Source organism: Camelus ferus, chromosome 7, assembly GCF_009834535.1.
Source record: "Camelus ferus isolate YT-003-E chromosome 7, BCGSAC_Cfer_1.0, whole genome shotgun sequence".
Taxonomy (NCBI): domain Eukaryota; kingdom Metazoa; phylum Chordata; class Mammalia; order Artiodactyla; family Camelidae; genus Camelus; species Camelus ferus.
This window is the reverse complement of record NC_045702.1, coordinates 83,665,540-83,687,905: the sequence shown is the minus strand read 5'-3', so window position 1 is coordinate 83,687,905 and position 22,366 is coordinate 83,665,540. Positions and strand designations below refer to the sequence as shown.

Genomic DNA, 22,366 nt, shown 5'->3' with positions numbered 1-22,366 from the left:
GGCGGCTGCAGGGGTTCAAATGAGCAAAGCGAGCGGGCATTGGCCGAGGCGGCGTGAGGCGGGCCTCGGTTATTGTCCCGACTCCGGAGGCAGCGGCGGCAGTGGTGGCAGCGGTCGGTGCTGCGAGAGCGGCGGCGGCGGCGGCGGCGGCGGCTCGGCGGGACCGAGGGCGGGAGCGGCCGAGACCATGGTGAGAGCTGCGGGGCGGCCGGGCGGCGGTGGCCGGGCGGGGCCGCTACCTGTTGAGGCGGCCGGGGTCAGGCGGCGATGGACGTCAGGCGGGCGGGCGTCAGGCGGCGACGACGACGACGGCGGCGGGGCGGGCGTCAGGCGGCGGGGCTGCAGGCGGTCCCGGCTTCGCCAGCTGGGGCGCTGGCGCGAATCGAGATGAGAGGGCCGAGGAGGGGGTGGCCCTGAGCCGCGCAACCCTCGCGGCAGCGCAGCACCTCCGCAGCTCCTGCGACCGACTCTGAGTCCTGAACTGTGCGTGGTTCTGTGCTGAGATGCAGAGCTCCGTAGGAAAAGTGCGGCTTTGGGGGAACGGGAGTGCAGAGAACTTGGCCCATTGTGAAGTTGAGAGAAGGCGCTGAAGGCTGGCCGTGCCCCGCGCGGGAGTGAGGTAGCGACGAGCGGTGTCCGCCCGAGCGCCCTCCGGAGACAGCCCTGCCGGGTGCCGAACCACAAACAGAAATTGTGGTTATTGTGACGTTCGCAAGTCTTAGAACTGAGATCGACCTTCTGGGAGGTTGCACCCGGTCTCTGTAACTTGCAGTGTGAAGTTAACTTGGGGTGGCTTAACCGAAGCACTAACACAAGCGGACTCAGGCACAGATTACATCTACCCTGTAACTGTTTTGCTCGAGATGTCACTCATTTAATCTCTAGCGACACGCCATATACTGGCTGTCCCTTTACCAGTAGCTAAAAATACAGACAATTTGGCATAAGCTAAAAATACTGGAGGCATTGAGTTGTCATTCTTGTTTTGAAAAATTTGAACTTAAGGGGAATTGAGTTTGTGTCTGTTAAATTGGTATGAAAGTATCTTGGTATCCAGTTTTCAATTTTTTCTCAATGAAATGTACTCTGGCTGGCTCCACAGGCATGTTTTCTACCAAGATGCTTAATGCTAATTCAGTTCTTAGAATAAAGGTTTATAGAGCTTGTATTTTGTTTCTCAGTTATCAAACGTATTAAAATGGACAAAGTTGGAAGGGTGTATACAGAGTTTGAGGCGCTTATGAAAAGAAAGTAATTATTCACTTACTGTACAGTTTTATATTTATACAACTTTGATACTGTAACAGTTTGTTTCTGTTAAGTATAATAAATTTATCTGAAGTCTCCAAGCCTTGCAAATAGTCATTAAACTTACTGGGTTTTTAAAAACTGATTTCATGTCTACTTTCTTAAAAAGCAAATAGGTTAAAGCCGCAAATATGATGGATTTGAAACAGTAAGGATAAAATTGACAGTAAATTGGGAAGCCTGAGGAGTTTTGCAGTTGGTAGCCTTTAATTCGTAACTACTACTTATTTTGTAATTCAATCAAATAGCGATTATAATTTTATACTCATGCACCAGTTGAGAGGTTTTTAAATGTTTTACATTAGGGCAAATAGAGCTGAAAAGATTTATTTGAAGAATAAATGAGAATATATTGTGACTTGAACTGACCTCAAATCAAGAACTTAGGGGATATCTTTTTCTTGTATAGCAATATGGTCAGAAATTATTAAAATATATGAGGAGGCATTCTGGTAGAAATCTAGAGATTCTCAATTCTCTCTGTTAAACTAAAATTAATCTCTCGTTAAATTATTAAATGTAAGAAAGAGGTATTAATTAGTTATAGCTTTTTTTTTCCTTCTAATACCTGCCAAGGCCTTTTTTTCCCCCATGTGGTTTTGGGAAATAAACATTAAATCAGCTGAGACATACAGTTGGTGGGGGAGGTTGCTATACATCGTTGATTTTTTTTAGCTTAAAAAGTATCTTAAGGAAAGCAGAACAAGGAGGCTATGGCATTTCAAAGCTTACCCTCTATTTCAAAAATACAGACCCTCAAACAGCTAGCCAATCCTGTAAACTGATTTCTTAAATATTCTTTAACAGAGAAGAAATAATAGACTTAAATAGTAAAATCAAACAGTCCAAAAGAGAATATTGGTTTCCCTTTAAAGTCAGATATTTAGTATTCCCTCCCTAGAGGCAAATAACTTTTCTAACCTATCGTGTGACCTTCTAGAAATGTATGTGTACACATACTCTACAATACCTCATTTTTACATAAGCAAAATCTCACTGCTATGTACTGTGAGTTGCTCTCTATCAACACATATCTGTAAGTCATTTGTTGAAATGGCTGCGTAATATTCCATTGCATTTCTGTACTATGTTCCAATTGTGACCATTCAGGTTATTTTAGAAATATTTCATTTAAATCAGTAGAGTAGTATTTGTTTAACCCCTTTAGAATAAGTTTGACCTTTTTTTGGCGGGGGATAAAATACACAACAATTTACCATTTTTACCATTTTGTCATTTTTAAGAGTACAATTCGGTGGCGTTAAGTACATTAACATTGTTATGAAACCATCACTGCCAGTCATTTCCAGAACTTTTTCATCTTCCCAGACTGAAACTCTGTACCCATTAAACGGTAATTCTGCATTCCACCCTCTTCCCCAGCCTCTGGTAACCACCATTCTGCTTTCTGTTCTTATGATTTTGACGAGGTACCTCATGTAAGTGGGATCATACATTATTTGTCCTTTTGTGACAGACTTACTTCACTTAGCATAATGTCTTCAAGGTTTATCCATGTTGTAGTCTGTATTGGAATTTCTTTTTTTAGCTAAATACTATTCCAGTATATATATATATACCACAATTTTGTTTATTTATTCATCTGTCATGTCGGTGGATATTTAGATTGTTTCTTCCTTTTAGCTATTATTTATAATGCTGCTATGAATATGAATGTACAGAATTTCTTTTTGAGTCCCTGTTCTTGTTCCTTGGGTATGTATCTAGAAGTGGAATTGCCAGATCATGTGGTAATTCTGTGTTTAATTTTTTGAGGTTTTTTTAAAATTTTTTTAAAGAAGGGTTTTTTTTCTCCCAGAAGAGCTAAGTTTTGAATATTTCTACAGAATGATAGAGGTTGACATTTTAAAAAATCATTTTATTATAAAGTATTTCTGACGTAAAAGTTACAGTGACTTGAAGATTCTTCAGTCTGAAATTTGAAAAATTGGCTAAGTATTCAAGGTTTGATGTCGTTTTTATATAAAGTAATAAATGGTGCTCTAACACATGTGTACTTAAAATTGAGGAAGGTGATCACCTAGATTTTTTAACTACCTAAAGTAAAACTAGAATGAATTTTGTTTCCTAAATATATTTGAAATAGCATTTTCAATTCTTCATCTGGAACTTTTTTTCATCTAGGCTGGAGGCAAAGCTGGAAAGGACAGTGGGAAGGCCAAGGCTAAGGCAGTGTCTCGCTCACAGAGAGCTGGGCTACAGGTAAAACATATCCGTGCTGTGGTAATTCATTATTATTTTCTTTACTGTTGTAATTCATGACTCATAGATGTTTCTTTAAGTACAAAAATATAGTAGTACTACTGGCCTTTAATAATGAGATTAATTGGTCAAAATATAAATCAATATAGCACCTACCTTTTAGTTTGTATTCTCTTCTAAGTGAGGACAAGTTATGAAAATATCTTAAATGAATTTGGTAATTTTGCTCTTAAAATCTGCTATTTCTAGATTATACTTATGTTCATAGTTCTTTTATCAATTATATTGAAGTGAGTATGCTGTGATTTTTAGTTTGAAAAAGGTGTTTGTAGTGTTACATTAACTTTCAGGATGAGATAGAATCTTGGGTAGAACAGTGAAGTGTCCACTAGTCCTCTGAATATTTTCACGGTACCTTCAGTTATAGACTGAGTGATACACTCAAAACACTAAATAGTTTCAAACTTAATATATTGGAATTGTTGAATTGTTGCGACTTCAAGAATTATTCTCTACATATGAGAGATACTTTTTAAACAGGAAAGTTTTAAGGCCAGACTATAAGGTTTGAATTTTTATCCTTTTGGTAGTGATGAGCCGTTGAAAATTTTTGAGCAAGAAGATGACATGATCCTAGTGGTACTCAAGGTGGGGGTGGTGAGAACATACACTTGATGGGTACATTCTGTATTTTAGAGCACCGTGCAGATCTCAATTAGAATTTATTTGAAGTGGGAGATAGAAGACAGATACAGGCTCTTGCAGTGCTTTAGGGATAAGGTAATACATATTTGAACCAGAGTGGGATGGAAAGGAATAGAAGTCACCCAAAAAATGAGAAGAGTGGTATAGGGCTGAGAGGAAGGTCAAAGGGAAATTTCTCTAAGGCTTAGAACCTAAGGGGCTGAGGAGTTTGTAGTAGGGGCAGGTTATGAAATAATGAATTTAAATGGCATCATTTTGAAGTTCCACCAAAACACCCATGTGAAAATGTCCAAAAGGTACAGATTGAAGTTCCGCTTCCCAAGGATTGTGATTGAAAGAATTACAAATTTAAGATCATTTAACGTAAAACTGGTAGTTTGTACTGTGGCTGAGTTTCCGAAGTAGAGCATGAGAAAGGAACAAAAGGACTTTGGTGGACCCCTCACCGTATTTGACATGGTATTTCAGTCAAAGAAGGAAAAGAGGTCAGAGTTAGCATTAGAACTCCGTGTGATCGCTGCAACCCATGAAGAAATGGTTTTTGAGGTCCTCTGTGTCAGACAACATGCCAGTCACTGAGGATGGAAAAAGGAGTGAGGCATGGATCCTGGTCCTAGAGAGCATACAGTTAGGGAAGGAATGTAAACAAAACAGGTGTGCTTTTTCTCCTTAAGCATGCAACCTAGAATTGGCTATTTGATTTGGTAATTGAAATATTACTGCTGGCCTTTGAGAATTGTGTTTAACAGAAGGCAAGTTTGGATTGGGAGAAAATGGATGACAAGAAAATAGGGATTTCAGAGTTTGCTTTTAAATTTTGCCTTTGGAAAGGAGGTGTCTAGACTAAGTGGACGCAGTTGCTGTATACGTGCAGAGACATTTTCAGTGAGGTGTGCAGAAGGAAGTGGGCCAGTGAAAAGGAAGTAATTGGATCTATTGAAATGTTGAAGCAGTAACAGGGCTCCGTGAGAACGTTGTGGGTGGGAGTTTTCAAAGACACAGACAAGTGGGATTAGGATACTTTGGAAATGAGTAAGGACGTATTCTCAGAAAGTGGAAAGAAAGTCACAGTGACATTTTAGTCTTGGTTTTCTTAGCTATCAGGTCACCTCTTGAAACTGAGGAAAGAAGAGTGAAATTGGGGTCTAAAGAAGGTGGTAGAGGTTTAAAGTCACATAAGCCTACTATGTGAAGAAATTAACTGCATAGGAATATGGTTATTTTAACTTTTATTCTCTCCTCATGATGCGTAAAAGCAGGCACGAAGATTTGGGGCTGATTACTAGGATATAAAACACAGCCCTAAGAACTGTTAATTGCCAAATAGGTTTGACTTCTAATATGTGTGACCAAATTTTTTATTTCATAGTTTACTTATGTTATCCAGCCTTTGATTACATTCAGTAGTGTGATGTTAAGACTTCAATGCCTCCCATTTGGATGGTCTCTTCCAGTTTCCTGTGGGCCGCATCCACAGACATTTGAAGACTCGCACCACGAGCCACGGAAGGGTGGGTGCCACTGCTGCAGTGTACAGTGCTGCAATCCTGGAGTACCTCACGGCTGAGGTTAGTGGAGGAAGTGTTACATACGGGAGTCCTGGAGGTGTCCTAGACAGAAACAGCTGAAACCCATGGAATATAGGTTTGAAGCAAAAAAGACACGTGCATGTTGGTTTCTTTTAATAGCAGTTTTAGATGCATCATATCAGGCTGTTTACCTGGTACCAGTGTCAAATAGAACTTTCGTGTACTCGTTTTAAAAGTTAAGTAGGGGTCAACATCCATATTTTTAAGTGACTTGACAAAAATGAGTGTAAAATAATTTAAATACTGTACTACTAATTCAGCAAACTCTGAGGTATGTATATAACCAATAGGTGATACTTGTGAAGTTACAGCATAACTCTTAGTTAATGAAGATTTGAATTGAGGTAAAGTTTTGCCAGTGTGATGATACTTTTTTTTTTTAATCACAAATATATTATGATGATATGAAATTTGGTAAAAGACCTAGTCCATCCTTCTGGTTCTCTGCATGGTTGTATGCATAAAGTGCTGTATCTTTCTTAGTTTGACATTTCAGGAAGAGAAGTTAATTGGGCAAGAGTTCTTAATTCTTAAGTTATGGACCACCACTTCTCTATCACAGTCCCTCCTAAGGAAAACAAATGAGAAGGTGCAAAACTCCTTCAGCTACATTCAAAGCCAGGGAGTAATTTGAGTAGCAAGCAAGTCAAGTGATGGAGATAGCCAACCTAGGAGAAACAAGGAGAAGGTTGTTACTAAGGAAAGATAAGGTTGGAAGCTAGGTTGAAAGATTTGGGTTTAACCTGTATGTTAATTATCACTACTGTCATTTCATTAACCTTACCAAGTCATTTCTTATCCAGTTGGAGATTTAACATTGTTTTAACATTGATAGTTGAAACTTCACTGTATTACAACCCAGGGATTTTACACTGGTATTATTTTTTGTGTTGCTACCAGTTGAGAAGCACTTTTCCCTTCTCCTTTATCACCAGTTTTTATTTGTTTAGCTGCAGACTTTTCAGAAATGTATGCATTTTGTTCACTCATGTGGAGGCATAGGCTTCTGACTCAGAATGTTCCAAGTCCCATCTAAACTCCCATTTTCTTTATTCTTAGGAACTTTGATTACAATTTTTTAGGTAAAGATTAAACAACAAACATGTATATAAGCAGTCAGTATGTGTTTTCCGGATATTTAACTTTGGGATTTTAGTCATTAATAGAGGTAAAGGAAATACTGAAATCTAAGGTCGGGGTAATGACTTTTCAGCATTGGCCTCATGCTAGCATCATTTGGGTTGCTTTCAAAAGATGCTACTAGTGCCAGGTCTCACCCCAGGCCAGTCAGAGTCCTAGGGGAGAATGGAGTAGGGTACTGGTGGTTTTTAAAGCATGCTGATTGCTTCGGATGTGCACCAAGGCTTCCTATCACTCTGTTTTAGTGAGGAGGCTCTGTGGAGTTATTTTTGTATTACTTCCATCAAAGGTTTTATAATGCCAGTACAGTCTATGGAAGCACCAGATTTAAAAAATTAAAACCCACAGTTTTATAGCCATGTAGAACTTTGAAATTCCTCAAGTTGAAAGTTTCCAATATAGAATACAGGACTTCTAGCTTGTTGCCTATAGATTATATGGCCCATAATGTTTAAAACTCTGAATAGGAAATTACTTTAATTGTATTTTACAACTTTTCTACTAGTGCTGAGAAATAAATTCCAGATGTTAAGGGCTATGAAAAAAATAGACTACATGGGTATATTAAAATATGTTATTTTTCTAGATTTTCACATGTAGAATCTTGGCTAAGGGACAGTATTATCGCTTGTCCCTATTTCTTTCTGTAGAAGTGGATTTTTGCTCAAGTTTCTTGTTCTCTTACAGAGAATGAATATAAAAGGGCCAAATGACGTAATGAGTTCTATAAAAGCATTATAGAAAATTGAAAAAAAATTCTTGTTTATATACATATCTCGTGTGTTTTATGTGTAGATACTATAGTAATTACAAGTCTAAACTGAATCCTTAAACCCTTCACCCTTTGTTTGACGTGTTACCTCATGGATGCTTTGTAGGTGCTGGAGCTGGCAGGTAATGCTTCCAAGGATCTCAAAGTTAAGCGGATCACTCCTCGCCACTTGCAGCTTGCCATCCGTGGTGATGAAGAGTTGGATTCTCTTATCAAGGCTACCATAGCTGGGGGTGGTGTGTATTATTTCCTCTTCAGCTTATATTGTTACTGGCCTTTATAACCAATACATACTTCAGATCAGTGATCCAGTGCATTTGTATAGCCAACTAGAAAACATAGAAACTTAAATTCCAAAAGTGTTGTCTGTTACAGTTCTAGACTTCTTTTCATTATGATCTGAATAACAATTTCTTCTCCTTGTAGCTGTATACAATACTACTTTTATTTTAGTAAGTTCTTTGTCTAAATTTCACGTATGAGACTTAAAACCTGGTGTTTAATATATTTCCCATATACTTTAAAATGTATTTGAAAAATTATTAAGAAACTAGTCGCTTAATACGATGCTGTAAGTCAGGGGTGAGGTAATTGAATGAGTCACGATCACTGAGGGTGAGATATATATTGGTGGTTCCTAATTCCTTTTTGATCACATTTGGAGAACCTCTTGAAAGCTGTGGTTGGTTACTCTCCTCAAAAAAAGCACATAAAGTCACACCATTTTACATACAGTTTTAGAGTTGGGTTCTCAGACCCCAAGACAGGACCCCTTTGTATAGATATTTTAACAGGAAGATTTCATTCTTTGTATAATTGCTGTTTTTGGTTGAGGCCCTGAAGTGGTAAAATATAGCCAGCCTAAATTTTTTTTTGTTTTACTTAATACTGTTTCTTTTCATTTGATTCTAGGTGTGATCCCTCACATCCACAAGTCTCTGATTGGAAAGAAGGGACAGCAGAAAACTGCTTAGAGAGTTGATTTAACCAACCCTCTTCCTCCCTGTCATTGTACTGTAACTGGGACAGAAGAAATAATGGGGATATGTGGAATTTTTAAAACAGTTAAATGGGAAAGCATAGACAATTACTGTAGACATGATAAGAGAAACATTTGTACGTTCTTAGACTCAAAGTTTGATAAAAGTACCTTTTCATGTGGCAACAGTTGTGTGTTGATTGGCTAGGTTTCTCCATGTGTTTTATACAAAAATGGAATTGATAAACCATTTTTTAAAAAAAATAATAATTTGTCTCAAAACTGTTCTATTTGTGTTGCACTGGAAATATTTTGCTCCTACTTGGAAATTTTTAAAATTTCTTATTGGCTATACAGAAAAATCTTAAGACGGAAATTGGGAATCTGTACTTTTATCATGATTGATACCATATTATATTGAAACAAAAAAAAGAAACTGAGATGCTATCTGTAGTATGCACCATTATTTTACATACCACTAGAGAAAGAAAAACTGCCAATTAAGTGATAATGCCATCAATTATGAGATGCATCCCAATTTCAGAGATGTTAGAATATGAAAACGTGCATTTAGAATAGGATAGTGGAATTAATCGAATTACTTACTGAGCACTTACTCTCTGGCAGGCCCTGTGCTAAGTGCTTTACTGATGAAGAAATTTTATTATCTCCACTTCAAAGATGTGGAACCTGAGGCTCACAGAAGTTAAATGACTTGCCAGAAAACATTTATCTAGTAGATAGGAAAGGGATACAGAACTAGGATACAAACCTAGATTTGGCTGACTTCAGAGCCCACAGTCTTTCCTAGAATTAAAGTTCAGTTTCAGAGTTTTCTGCTTTTGGTTTAAAACTCCAACTTTCAGTGATCTTTTATTGCTACAGTAACATTCAGTGATTTGTACAATATTTTTAAAATGATTTTTCTTTGTCAGTTTCTAAGTAACTGTTATAAGATTTAAGTTAATGTACCAATTAATGGCCCAACAGAAAATTATATTTTTCTGCCTGGAAGTCTTCATTAAAAATGGAAATTCTTTAATGTTTTATAATACAGCAGTATCAAAACAAAACTCTCATTTTTAAAATCTTATTTTATTATGGAAATTTTCAAAAATACAGAAAAATAAAGAGATAGTCTAATGAATCCCTGTGTACTCATCCTCCAACTTCAGCAGTCATCCTGTAATCAGTTCTCTTCTACCTGTATCCCCACCTGAGCCCTCCTCCCGGTGAATTGGTTTGAATCCCATTCCAGGCATGATTTATCTTCATGTCTGCATACTTAAGTTTGTGTCTCTAAAGATGGGGTTCTTTTTAGACCATAACCACAATACCATTGCCTTAGACAGCCAGCTCATTTTAAACCAGATACCCAGTTAGCATTCAGACTTCCCTGGTTGTTTCATAATTTTACAGTTGGTTTGTTTGAATCAGGATCCAGACACTCTACATCTTACAGCTCTTAAGTTTCTTTTTAATCTATGAGTTTCTCTTCCTTTTTTTGTTTTTCTTGTAATTTAGCTTTTGAAGAAACTGGGTTTTGTGTCGTATAGGATTGTCTCTAAGTGTTTATTTTACTAAGTGCATCCTAATGGTGTTTAAAATATTTCCTTTGTCCCCTATATTTCTATAAGCTGACAGGTTTAGAGGGTTTTGTTGTTGTTGTTCCATTTTGCTTTTTCACAAAAATAATTCATAGGTGATACTGTGTACTTCTGTTGTTTCCCATCAGGGAGCACCTGATACCTGCCTCTGTCTCGCATCTTGTAATGTTAAGACTGGTGGTAGGTTTGGATGCTGCCAACCCACTCCGTCCATTATAAACTTTTCTGTCAGCTTTTACATTAAGAGTTTAAGCCACCATTGGGGAGAGGATATATATAGTTCAAGTGATAAAGTGCATGCTTAGCATGCACAGGGTCCTGGGTTCAATCCACAGGATCTCTAAAAAAATTAATAAACCTAATTACCTCCCCCCTCAAAAAATAAATAAATTATATGTTAAAAAAAAAAAAAACATTTTAGCCACCATTAATGGTCATTGCTCAAATCCGGGATTCCATTTGGTTGCCATCAGGTGATAGCCCATCATTCCTCTGCATCTGGAATTCTGTAAAGAACGTTTGCTCTTTGATTTACAAGGCAGGATACGAAAAAAGTTTCAAATTCTGATTTAATTACACTGGCACATCATTTTGAAGAAGTTTCTATATTGAGTGGTCCCACAGTTATCCACGTGTAAAGTTTCAGTAGTTTTCAGAAGCCAAAATAGCAATAGAAAAGAAAGCAAAATCATCTAACAGAGAATAGGGTCTGTTACCAATTCTAGAATTAGGTTAGAGTTTTCTAGATAATTGCTTCAAATATCTATTTCCTTTTGGTAGTGTATCTAGTTGTCTACCTACTGTATTCCCAGTCATGTATTTTTGTACTGTTGTCCCAGGCGTGAGCTCTGGGCTTCACCCCCACAGATGGTCCATCTTTGCTTCATCTGTACACCCCTTCCTCCCACTGACTTGTTTTAAAGTGTGTCCCAGCCATCATGTTTCACCTATAATAATAGGTAACTTTAAAAGAAAGCCTTAAAAAGAGGGGTTTTTTATATTTAAAATAAAGACCCAGTGGAACTACTTTAACACTTTCATTCCAAACCTGTGTTTTAAATAGCACAGCACAGATGTGTGCAGTAGCACTTGAGTGGAGAGGGTTTTTTAAGAACTTGAACTGGGTCTGGAAGAATGGGTTGCATTTGGGAGAAATCCAGTATAGAGAAGCAATATGAGTAATGTCTTGAGAATGAAGAGTGACATTTATATGGGGAGTTATGACAAATGGCCTGAGTATCTAACTTGAAGGGGGAATGAAAAATGTTATCTTATTGGCTTTGGTGCCTGTGGTTGAATTTATTGTGATTCTTTTTTATTATGGTATAATTGACATACGACATTAGTTTCAGTCGTACAACATAAGGATTGAGAACTTGTTTATATTGCAAAACAATCACAGTAAGTCTAACTAACATCCATCACCGTACATAGTTAACAGAATTTCTTTTCTTATATTGAGAACTTTTAAGATCTACCCTCTTAGCAATTTTCAAATATGCAATACAGAATTAGTAGCTATTGTCACCATGCTGTACATTATATCCCATGACTTATTTTATAACTGGAAGTTCGTGCCTTTTGACTCCCTTCACCCACTTCCCACACCCCACCCCTAGCCTCTCATAACCATTGATCTATTCTCAGATATCTATGAGCTTGGTTTTTGGTTTTGTTTTAGGTTCCACATACGAGATACGGCATTTGTTTTTCTCTGTCTGATTTATGTCACTAAGCATAATGCCCTCAGGTTCCATCCATGTTGTTGGGAATGGCAAGATGTCTTTTTTTGTTTTCAGTTGCAGTATATTCTATTTACAGTGCTGTGTTGGTTTCTGGTGTACAGCATAGCGATTCATAAATATATATATGTATACATAAATATATTCTTTTTCATTATAGGTTACTACAAGCTATTGAATATAGTTCCTTATGCTATGCAGTAGGACTTTGTTGTTTATCTATTTTGTATATAGTAATTTGTATCTGCTAATCCCAAACTCCTAATTTAGCTTGTATCTGCCTTTTCCCCTTTGGTAGTCCATAAGTATGTTTTCTATGTGAGTCTGTTTCTGCTTTGTAAATAAGTTCATTTGTGTCATTTTTTTTTAGGTTCCACATATAAGTGATATCATAAGATATTTGTCTTTCTCTGTCTTACTTAGTATGACAATCTCTACGTCCATCCATGTTGCTGCAAATGGCATTATTTCATCCTTTTTATGGCTGAGTAGTATTCCATTGTATAAATACACCACATCTTTATCTGTTCATCTGTTGATGGACAGGTCGCTTCCATGTCTTGGCTACTGTAAATAGTGCTGCTATGAACATTGGGGTGCATATACATACAAGATTTTATTCTTTATGGCTAATGTTTCATTGTATATGTACACCACATTTTTTTTCCTTTCTTTAAATTGAAGTGTAGTTGATTTATAATGTGTTAGTTCCTGGTGTACAGCATAGTGATTCAGTTATATAGAGAGATTCTTTTTTATATTCTTTTTCATTCTAGATTGTGACAAGATATTGAATGTAGTTCCCTGTGCTGTACAGTAAGATCTTGTTTATATACCACATTTTCTTTATCCATTCATCCCTTGATAGAAACTTAGGTTATTTCCATATCTTGGCTATTGTAAATTATGCTGCAGTGAACATGAGGTTGCATATATCTTTTAGCACTTTCATTTTCTTTGGAAAAACACCCAGAAGTGGAGTTGCTGGATTATATTCTATTTTCAATTTTTCCTGGAACCTCCATTTTGTTGTCTATAGTGGCTGCACCAATTTATGTTCCTACCAACAGTGTACAAGGGTTCCCTTTTACCACATCTTTGCCAGCATTTATTATTATTGCTTGTCTTTTTGTACTTTTATTTCTTTTTGAAGTACCATCAGTTACAGTGTGTCCATTTCTGGTGCACAGCACAGTGTCCCAGTCATGCATATACATACATATATTCAATGGCTTGCCTTTTTAATGATAGCCATTCTAATAGGTGTGAGATGGTATCTCACTGTGGTTTTGATTTGCATTTCCCTGATGACTAGTGATGTTGAGCATCTTTCCATGTGCCTGTTGGCCATCTGTATATCTTTGGGAAATTGTCTATTCAGATCCTCTGCCCATTTTTAATTGGATTTTTTTTTTTTTTTTGCTATTGAGTTGTATGAGTCATTTTTATACATTTTGTATATTAACCCTTTATGAGATACGTGATTTTCAAATATTTTCTCCCATTCAGTAGGTTGCCTTTTCATTTTGTTGATAATACACTGGTTCTTGTTTGACAATATTTTATTATAAAAATTTTTCAACATGCAGAAAAGTTAAAGTAACTATACAATGAATAATTCTTATACCTACCACCTAGATTCTTCAATTAATATTTTCCTATGTTTTACCACGTAATTCATCTATTTGCCTGCTGTTTTTATTCTCTGTTTGTCCTGTTATTTCTTGATAGAGAAGTTGTTCTTAGACCAGATTTTGTTAAATTAGATGACTGAGAGGTTTTGATGATTTAGTGAAACAAGATTCCACTTGGATATGTGCCAAGTTGAATCAAGGGCTGAGGGTGCTGATTAAAGGACATTTGCTTCTCATATATATGAATCAGATTTTAAGCAAGATTCTTGATCTGCTTAGGAGGGGCTTTGATTTAGAGTCATTTCAGAGGGCTTTGTTGGTGCACGTTCTGTTTGTTTGGCTTTTGAGTAAGCCACGCTGCTGCAGGGTCATTCACACCATCATCCGCAAATGAAGACTCAGTGGTTCCAGGCACTGGAGAGGGTGAGAAAATGTGGGTGGAAGGGGTATAATATGAGCAGCCACTTCAGGGTTTTTGTTTCACAAGGGAGTCCCAAATGAGAGCTTCGATGTGAAACGTGTCAAAGTTGAAGACCACCCACCCCCAGTAAAATAGGCTATTCCACAATCTACCAGTTAGTTAACTAGCGTTTATTTCTTAATGTACAAACGCATAGAGTTAATTCATGTTTGGGTGAGGCCGGGTCTAACTGCTGCAACTGGTTCCACACCTGGCAGAGTATACATAGCAATTTGAAAGAGAAGGGTGTTTTGCTTCAAGGGGTCTGTAGGATTTTAACCCCCATAAATTCAGTACATAAGGAATGATGCTGCTGACTTTTTCTGACCCTCATGACATCAGTCAGCTAAAGCTTGGACTCCGTCAGCCTTTGCCCCAATTCTGTGCTGAATTCTCCTCATCTCAAGCCCCTTGGTGAACATGCATGTATCTTCAGCTTCAAACTTCCCCAGTTTGGCTGTTCGGGGAGACGCTGCTTTGGGAAAAACTCCTGGTGTTCCCCTTACTTCCTACAAGTAATGAATCCTCCCTTCTTCCCATCTTCGGCTTGGTTGTGTCTCTTGTCACCCACCAAGAGAGACTGAACCCAGTTTTCAAATAGCGGTAATACTGCCTCCTTCACATCCTCCCCGCCTAACCCGAGTGGGAGAGTATACACCAGGTGCTCAGCGAGGTGCCTGCAGCCCAGAGGGCTCCAAGCGCCCCCAGAGCACCATGTCCCCTCGTGTTTCAGTCAGAGCCTTTCTCTCTGGAGGCTCAGCAAAAACATGGACAGAGCAGACTCAAAATTCAGAACATGAAAACGAGGACTCCCGGGCCAGTCACAGTGAGCACTGCTGGTCGACATGAAGGATCAGGACAGGTAATCCAGTGAGCAAACTGGTATTCTGAGTTCTCTGAGCCACTCTAATGAATTAATCAAACCCAAGGAGGAGGCCATGGGAACATTTGGGTTATAGCCATTTGGTCAGAGCACAGGTGACAACCTGGACTTGTGACTGGTATCTGAAGTGAAGGGCAAAAAAAAAAAAAAAAAAAAAGGAAAAAGAGAAAAACAAAAGTGAAGGTCAGTCTTGTGGGACTGAGTCCTTAACCCATGGGATCCGACCTTGTCATTAGGTAGATAGTGTCAGAATTGAGCTGAATTACAGGACATCCAGCAGGTGTTGGAGAACCGCTCGGTGGTGCGGGGCAATCCCACACATTGGAATTGAGGGCATAACTGGAACTAGTTTGGCCCAGATCGTTTGGGGAAGCCCAGTTTGGCCAAAAATCTCCTTGCTCAACCCCTCTTTCATTAAAAAGGCAAATTTCCGCCCCCTCGCTTTCACCTGCTCCTCATTGTGAGTCCTGTATTCCTGGATGTTTCCCTGTTCTTTGGAACCTTCAGGCGCTTCCTCGGTAAATGTGGATTGTTTGGAGAGTTAGGGATTCCAGAGATTCACCTAGTCTGGATGTACTTTTGAAAACAAGACTGTTTCTTTTTAAACTTTTTTGTAGTTAAGACATTTTGCTATTTGAATTGTATTCTTTTGTTAACCTAAAACAATAAAACAGCCAAATATTTTTTTTTTACCAGCAAAACAGGTTTATTCAGGAGAGCAAAGAATTGCATCTTGGGACATGCAAGTCCAATAAAGCAGAGGAGAGGAAACTTTTAAAACAGACAAAGAGAAATTGGGAGGGGCTCTTATAAACAAAAAGTGCATCGGAGGAAGCTGGGAATTTGCAGTGTAGCAGCTTTTCACTGGCTGAGTTGTGATGGTCTCTCATAGGCTGAGCTGTTGCCAGGCAAGGAGAAAATCTTCCTTCCTCCTGTGGATGGTAATAAAATAGTGTCACTTCCTGCCAAAGATGCAAAGTATGCCTCTTCCCATTGGGGTCTGTGTTGACCACCAGGTATGTGCGTGAGAACTCGGTGTGTGGCCTCCTGACTCCATTTGAATGAGGTTTCCCATTGCAGGCACACCTCAGAAATAACGTGGGCTTGCTTCCAGACCACCGGAATGAAATATAACAGTAAAGCAAGTCACACAAACTTTTTGGTTTCCCAGTGCATATAAAAGTCATGGTTACACTGTACTATAGTCTATTAAGTGTGCAACAGCATCACGTCTAAAAAAAACAATGTACACACCTTAATTACAAACCCCTTTATTGCTAATAAATGCTAACTATCATCTGAACCTTCAGCAACTCATGGAAGTATCATCAAAGATCACTGAGGGGGAGGGTGCAGCTCAAGCGGTAGAGCGCATGCTTAGCACGCACCAGGTCCTGGGTTCAATCCCCAGTACCTCCATTAAAAACAAATGAATAAATAAATAAACCTAATTACCTTCCCCCTAAAAAAGTTTTTAAAAAATTCTTGATGATCAGATGGGATTAGGGTTGGCCACTAATGGTGGTTCCCAAACTATTTATTCTAAAATGGTTCATTACCTGGACGGGAAGGCCACAAAACATTTTCTTTAAAAATCTATCACTTGCTAGGTGGGGAGGTGAGGAGGGTATAGCTCAGGGGTAGAGTGCGTGCTCAGCATGCACAAGGTCCCGTGTTCAATCCCCAGCACCTCCATTAAAATAAATAAATAAGCCTAATCACCTCCCCTCAAAAAACCAACCAACCAACCCCTGTCACTTGCCTTAGGTGGCATTATCTCATTTAATCTCCTGAATAAGTCTGGGAAATAAATACCAGCCTTAGAGACAGGCAAAGAAATTCAGATTCAGATATCAGTAGCTGACTCCAGCTGGTGGCACAGATGGAATCTGAACCCAGATCAGTCTGACTGCCAGTTAATTCCGGGCTCTGTCAGTGCAAAGGGCACCAGGGTGTGCGAGAGAGTCTGCCGTCAGCCTGTGGTGTGCTGCGGCATTTTTACGCATCATTCTGGTTTGCTTGAAGCTTCATATAGAAAATGTGATTAACACAGGTCTGGAAGTAACTATAAAGCTCTCACTCTGTCTCATATGTAGAGCCAGGTGCCCTCATGCCCTTAGATGACTTTGTGCCTGTTTCTCTTGTAGGATGCGGAGTTCATGTAACGTGTACACATGAGACATACACATCCTTCTGGGTGGACGGCGCAGGGCTCCCTGGAGACAGTGAAGCTGAAAACCAGGGTGCTGGGTGTTCAGCTGACTGTGCTGCACGGGAAGCGCCCGGTCCAGACCCCAGCCAGCCTGCAAGTACCTCCCGTCCCCCAGGATGGTAGCGGGGCCCCCGCTCCCTGGAAATCACTCACAGATTCTGAAGGCGCCACAGCGGGTGGATGTGCATTTAGCAGCGTGACCCCACATGACAGTCTTTATCCTCGAGAAAGGCTGCTTCCCTGCTTCCCGCACGTGCCCCAAATGAGCTGCTTTTTTCTCCCCATTTTCTATCAGCAGCATCACTGCCTCAATTCTCGGCCCGCTTTTTCTCCCTATGCTCGTTTTCCCACCAGACTGACTACAGCCACCGAATTTCTCGAATTTTTCCTGAATCCAGTTTCAAATACTCTCCCTAGAGTGTATTCATTACCATGTCACACTGTCCAGTGCACACATCCTGCTTTTCAGTGCTGACAATTCTTCCTCAGAATTATTCAGATCCTTCCCTGTGCCATCATGGTCACCTCCTAAGCAGGCTTTCCGTTTTAACCCATTCTACACACCACTGTCAGAGCAAAGTCCCTAAAATACGTCCCCTGTAGTGTGTCAAACCCGGCCCCCGTGTTTCCCAGAGCCCCCAGTGACAGTCTCATCCAGGAAGAGGCGGCTTTGTGTCCCCTGCCCCGACTCAGGCTGGGTCAGCGAACACCGCTGAAGCTTCTTCCTTTACTGGATCCTCTGCCAACAAATGCAGCTTTTCTCCATCAGCAGGTGTGATTTCCTTTCCCTCTCTGGTTCTTTGATGTATTGAAAGCCTGCTCGATGCCACAGCAGCGGGCTTATCAGTGATGCAGAGGCGGCTGCTGTCTGTCTGTCCCTCTGGGGAAGCTCAGAGCCTAAGCGCAGGGATGGGAGGTGGGCGCCCAGGAGGTTCCCAGCGGAGGCTGAGAGCTGCGCAAGAGGGGGCGCCCGGGAGGGGCGCTGTTCCGCCCCACCGTCCAGATTTTCTAAGGTAACATCTATTAAGAATTTTTTTAAGTTGTTCAAAAGATTTTTAAAAGGGGGCAGTTTGAAGTGTTCAAAAGCGTGCAAATACAAACACCTTAGAGTTCAAGGGAGAGCTTCCCCAAGAGGCTGGATTGTGCCCGGAAATTCTCCCCATTGGGGGGGGGGGGGGGAGTGGATGAGGGGGAAGATAGGGGAGCCCCCCACCGAACTGTTAGGAGGTGAGGAAAATTGCCTCTCCGGGAGTGGTAGGTAGTAAAGACTGACTGAAAGGGAGAGTCAAGCCAAAGGGGAAGGAACTCGTAAACTTGCCTCCTCAACCTCCGGCCCCACGGTGTTCCCACAGTGACCCTGACTGGGGAAGATGGTCGGAGAGGATGGAGAGGAGCCTGGTGGTCACACGGAGAACGAGGTGAAAGGGGAGAGAGCTTAGGTCCGACAGTTCAAAAACAAAGGTAGCCAGATCTGGAATGTGATGCGGGTACGTCCTGATAGACACATCATATTCTACGCCGGCTCAGCCAAGGAGAAAGGGCCCCTAGGAAGGGCCTCTTGAAGGCAGCATGTTGGAACCATTTTCCCAAACCAAGAGCGTGGCCACCAGAGTGGTCATGGCTTTGGGAAGATCTTCGGCTCTGAAACCGTGGCTCAGGGGGAGGTCCCCAGAGTCAAGGCATAGTCTAGAAGGCTGCTCCCAGAATGAAAGGGAGTCATTTAAAATTCACAAGTTGTGGTGGAAGGTATAACTCAAGTGGCAGAGCACGTGCTTAGCATGTACAAGGTCCTGGGTTCAATCCCCAGAACCTCCTCTAAAAAGAAATAAACCTAATTACCTCCCCCCTCCCCAAAATAGAAGAAAAAAAAAGAAAATTCACAAGTTGTTGGAACAAAGCCCAGTTAGTTCCTATTTTTCCTATACCTCATCCTTTCTTTGGGCTGAAGAGAAGAAAATAAAATTTCCTGTTTCTCCCGCCCAGCCTGAAATAGACATTCACATTTATCCACCTTTCTACAAGGTCATTGATCTGTCCTCCACAGGGTCATCAAGATGTCCTTTATAAGGCCATTGATCTGTCCTTCTATAAGATCACTGATCCTCCCTTCTACAAGATCACTGAGATGTGCTTTTACCAGATCATCGATCCCTCCCTCTCCAAGGTCACTGATCCATTCCTGGTGCTCAGGCTCCCTCCCTGAGCCAGAGACTGTGGAAAAACCGCTCCCTGCTCCAGGCACAAAGATGTGATGGATAAAACCATCATGGAACTAATCTAACAACAACAACAACAAAAAGACACAAATGAACTCATTTACAAAACAGAAACAGACTCAGACATAAAGAACAAGCTTATGGTTACCGGAGGGGAGAGAGGAGGTTGAAGGAAATATTGGGAGTTTGGGATTAGCGGATACAAACTACTATATAGAAAATAGATAAATGACAAGGTCACACTGTTTAGCCCAGGGAACTAGATTGAGTGCCTTGTAATAGCTTATAACGAAAATGAATATGCACTTGACCTTACTGCATTGATCTTAGTGAAGCGATTGAAAATGAATATGAAAAGGAATATACATAAATACGTAACTGAACCGCTGTGCTGTACACCAGAAACTAACACAACATTGTAAACTGACTATACTTTAATAAAAACAAATGAACAAAAAAGACGGAACAATCGATCGCCGGGGTAAGAAAAGGGAAAGCCTCAGAGTAAGTGGTACAAAGGAACCACAGCCAGAGGGGTCGGTGGGAACAGAGCGGGAGGCTTACTGGGCAGCTGAGCGGGGAACTGACGGAGACTGAAGGCTGGCGGTGGACACACAAGCCCACTGAAGAAGGGGCAGCTTCAGCCCTTGTTGTCTTATCCGAGTAATGACCAAATGACCTCACTTAGGGTGAGTGGTTCTACTTCCAAGGGGGCTCTTACATATGAACAAATAAAAACACATATTAAAATATGCTGTCAAAATAAGGGGGACTGCCTTAATTTCATGATCCAGATTGCAAATGTTGGATAAGAGAGGTTAACCTATGTTCCCACTCATTTTTTTAAAAGACTAAATTAAAAAAAAAATGTATCCAGGTGAGCAAGTTTTGAAAGAAAGGTAAAAGTCAGGTCCTTTCCCACAATCCCTCTGTGGCCAGTAATTAGGTTCTTGTTTGTTGCAGAAAGAATTCAGACGAGAATTTAAGAAAGTAAAATGGGGGATTTATTAAGGGATGGATAGGACACTCCCAAGGGGAGAGCGGGCAGGCTCCGGTGAGCAGCTGCCTGAGGTATTTTTTGGCAAGTTGGTTACATAGGCTGTAAAAATGAGTGGGCAGAATATTCACCGGTGAGTGAAGGGTTGGGGGCCATATTCCCTGATTTTCATTCCAACTCCACCTTCCTGAAGGGAGGATTTTTGTCCTTATTTGGTCTGGATCAGAGGGTCATGCCTTCAGTGCATGATGGGTACTTCTAATCCGCAAGGCCAATTTTACTGAAATGAGGGCATAACGAGCAAAAGGGTACATTCGGACCCTGGAGATGCCTGCTTTTCCCCACCTTTTTGTGTCACCCACAGGCCACTTGTCACCCTAAAATGTGTGACCCCTTATCAGCCCAGAGGTTCCTGCTTTTCTTTCTCTGCGCAGGAACCCCTGTTGTTTACATGATGTGTGGTTTCCTGCTTTTGGCCCATGCCCCTCCTTTCTGCCCAGTTCCTGCCATTTGGCCCGGGTGCCCCTTTCTTTGCTCATATCTAGCTATCTGCCTGCTCTAACACTTTGAGCACAGTCTGATCAGCACCCCTCCCAGCCTTGCCTGGAATGGCCCTTTCTGGAGGCTGACCTGGGCCCAGCACTCCTGGCTGTGTTTTCATGGGAAGCTGGTTCCTGAGCCTTGGGCTGGTGTAGCATCAAGACCCTGTGTGGAGGGAGGGTATAGCTCAGATGGTAAAGTGCATGCTTAGCATACACAAGGTTCTGAGTTCAATCCCCAGTACCTCCTCTGAAAATAAGTAAACCTAATTACCTCCCCCAAAAAATTAAGGAGAAAAAAAGACCCTTAGCAGCTTTCACAGCTCTAGTTGTGGGTTTTCCTGCAGTCAGGATTTTCTGCTATTTATTAACCTCAACAAGTGGCCGGCGGTAAGCTAAGGTTCAGGAATGGGTCTCCCTCACAGCCTGTGTCTTTGCACCACCAGGGATACCGCCTCCGCAGCTAGTGTGCAATGTCGAGGGCCCAACTCACATCTGAAATGTTCCAGCAGTGGGAAGGGTAGAGCTCAGTGGTAGAGTGCCTGCTTAGCATGCATGAGGTCACGGGTTCAACCCCCAGGACCGCCATTAAAATAAATTAATAAATAAACCTAATTACCTCCCCCCTCCAAATCTTCAAAAAAAATTAAATAAAAATAAAATGTTTCATCAGAGGGAAAGCATTATATGCTGGAGCCCTTTGCAGGGGGAGCACATATTTGGATGGTGTCCAACAAGCAGCAGCCCAGGGGTGGGAGAAAGAATAAAGTCCTCCTCGATTTCTCCTCCCCTCTTCCACGTCACAGCGCATCTGCCTTTTCTCAGAGTTTTGTTCCTTTCTTGCCATATACACATTCCTCACCAATTCCCTCCCCTCTCCCTTCCTTTTGTGGAAAAAGTGTGGGGGCCCAGGTGCCAGGCACTCTAGTAGGTAGGTAGTCGGCATATAAAGACAAAAGTTAAATTCCTGGCAGCCACTGGCTGCCCGTGAACGAGTAACTATGAAATAATGTGCAGATGCTTTAAGAGCACAGACTGTAACAAATGCTGTGGGAACACAGAGGATGGAGCAGTGAATTTTGCCTCCATCAAGAAAGTCAAGGAAGCTGGGGAGGGTATAGCTCAGAGGTAGAGCACATGCTTTGCATGCATGAGGTCCTGGGTTCAATCCCCAGTCCCTCCACTTAAATAAATAAACAACATAATTACATCCTCCCTCCTCAAAATAAGAAAAATAAATAAATAACCTAATTACCTCCCCCAACAAAACATTTAAAAAAAAAAAAAAGAAAAAGTCAAGAAAGGCACTACCTATATGTGAAGACTTCTTTGCTGCGTCAGGTGGCTTAACAACTCCAGA

The 22,366-nt window shown here is 40.7% G+C and overlaps 1 protein-coding gene and 1 non-coding gene across 2 annotated transcripts; both read left to right on the top strand.

Moving 5' to 3' along the window:
• Window positions 1–4: 4 nt before the first annotated feature.
• LOC102504539 (histone H2A.V) lies at window positions 5–9,003 on the top strand. The gene is made up of 5 exons (XM_032484341.1): window positions 5–190; window positions 3,454–3,531; window positions 5,691–5,804; window positions 7,844–7,973; window positions 8,650–9,003. Exons 1-5 carry the CDS (start codon window positions 20–22, stop codon window positions 8,709–8,711), a joined length of 555 nt encoding a protein of 184 aa, XP_032340232.1. The 5' UTR covers window positions 5–19; the 3' UTR covers window positions 8,712–9,003.
• A 13,113-nt stretch (window positions 9,004–22,116) lies between these two features.
• On the top strand, window positions 22,117–22,189 carry TRNAA-UGC. Its single transcript has one exon. It is a non-coding gene; the product is annotated as a tRNA-Ala (tRNA).
• Window positions 22,190–22,366: the final 177 nt, after the last annotated feature.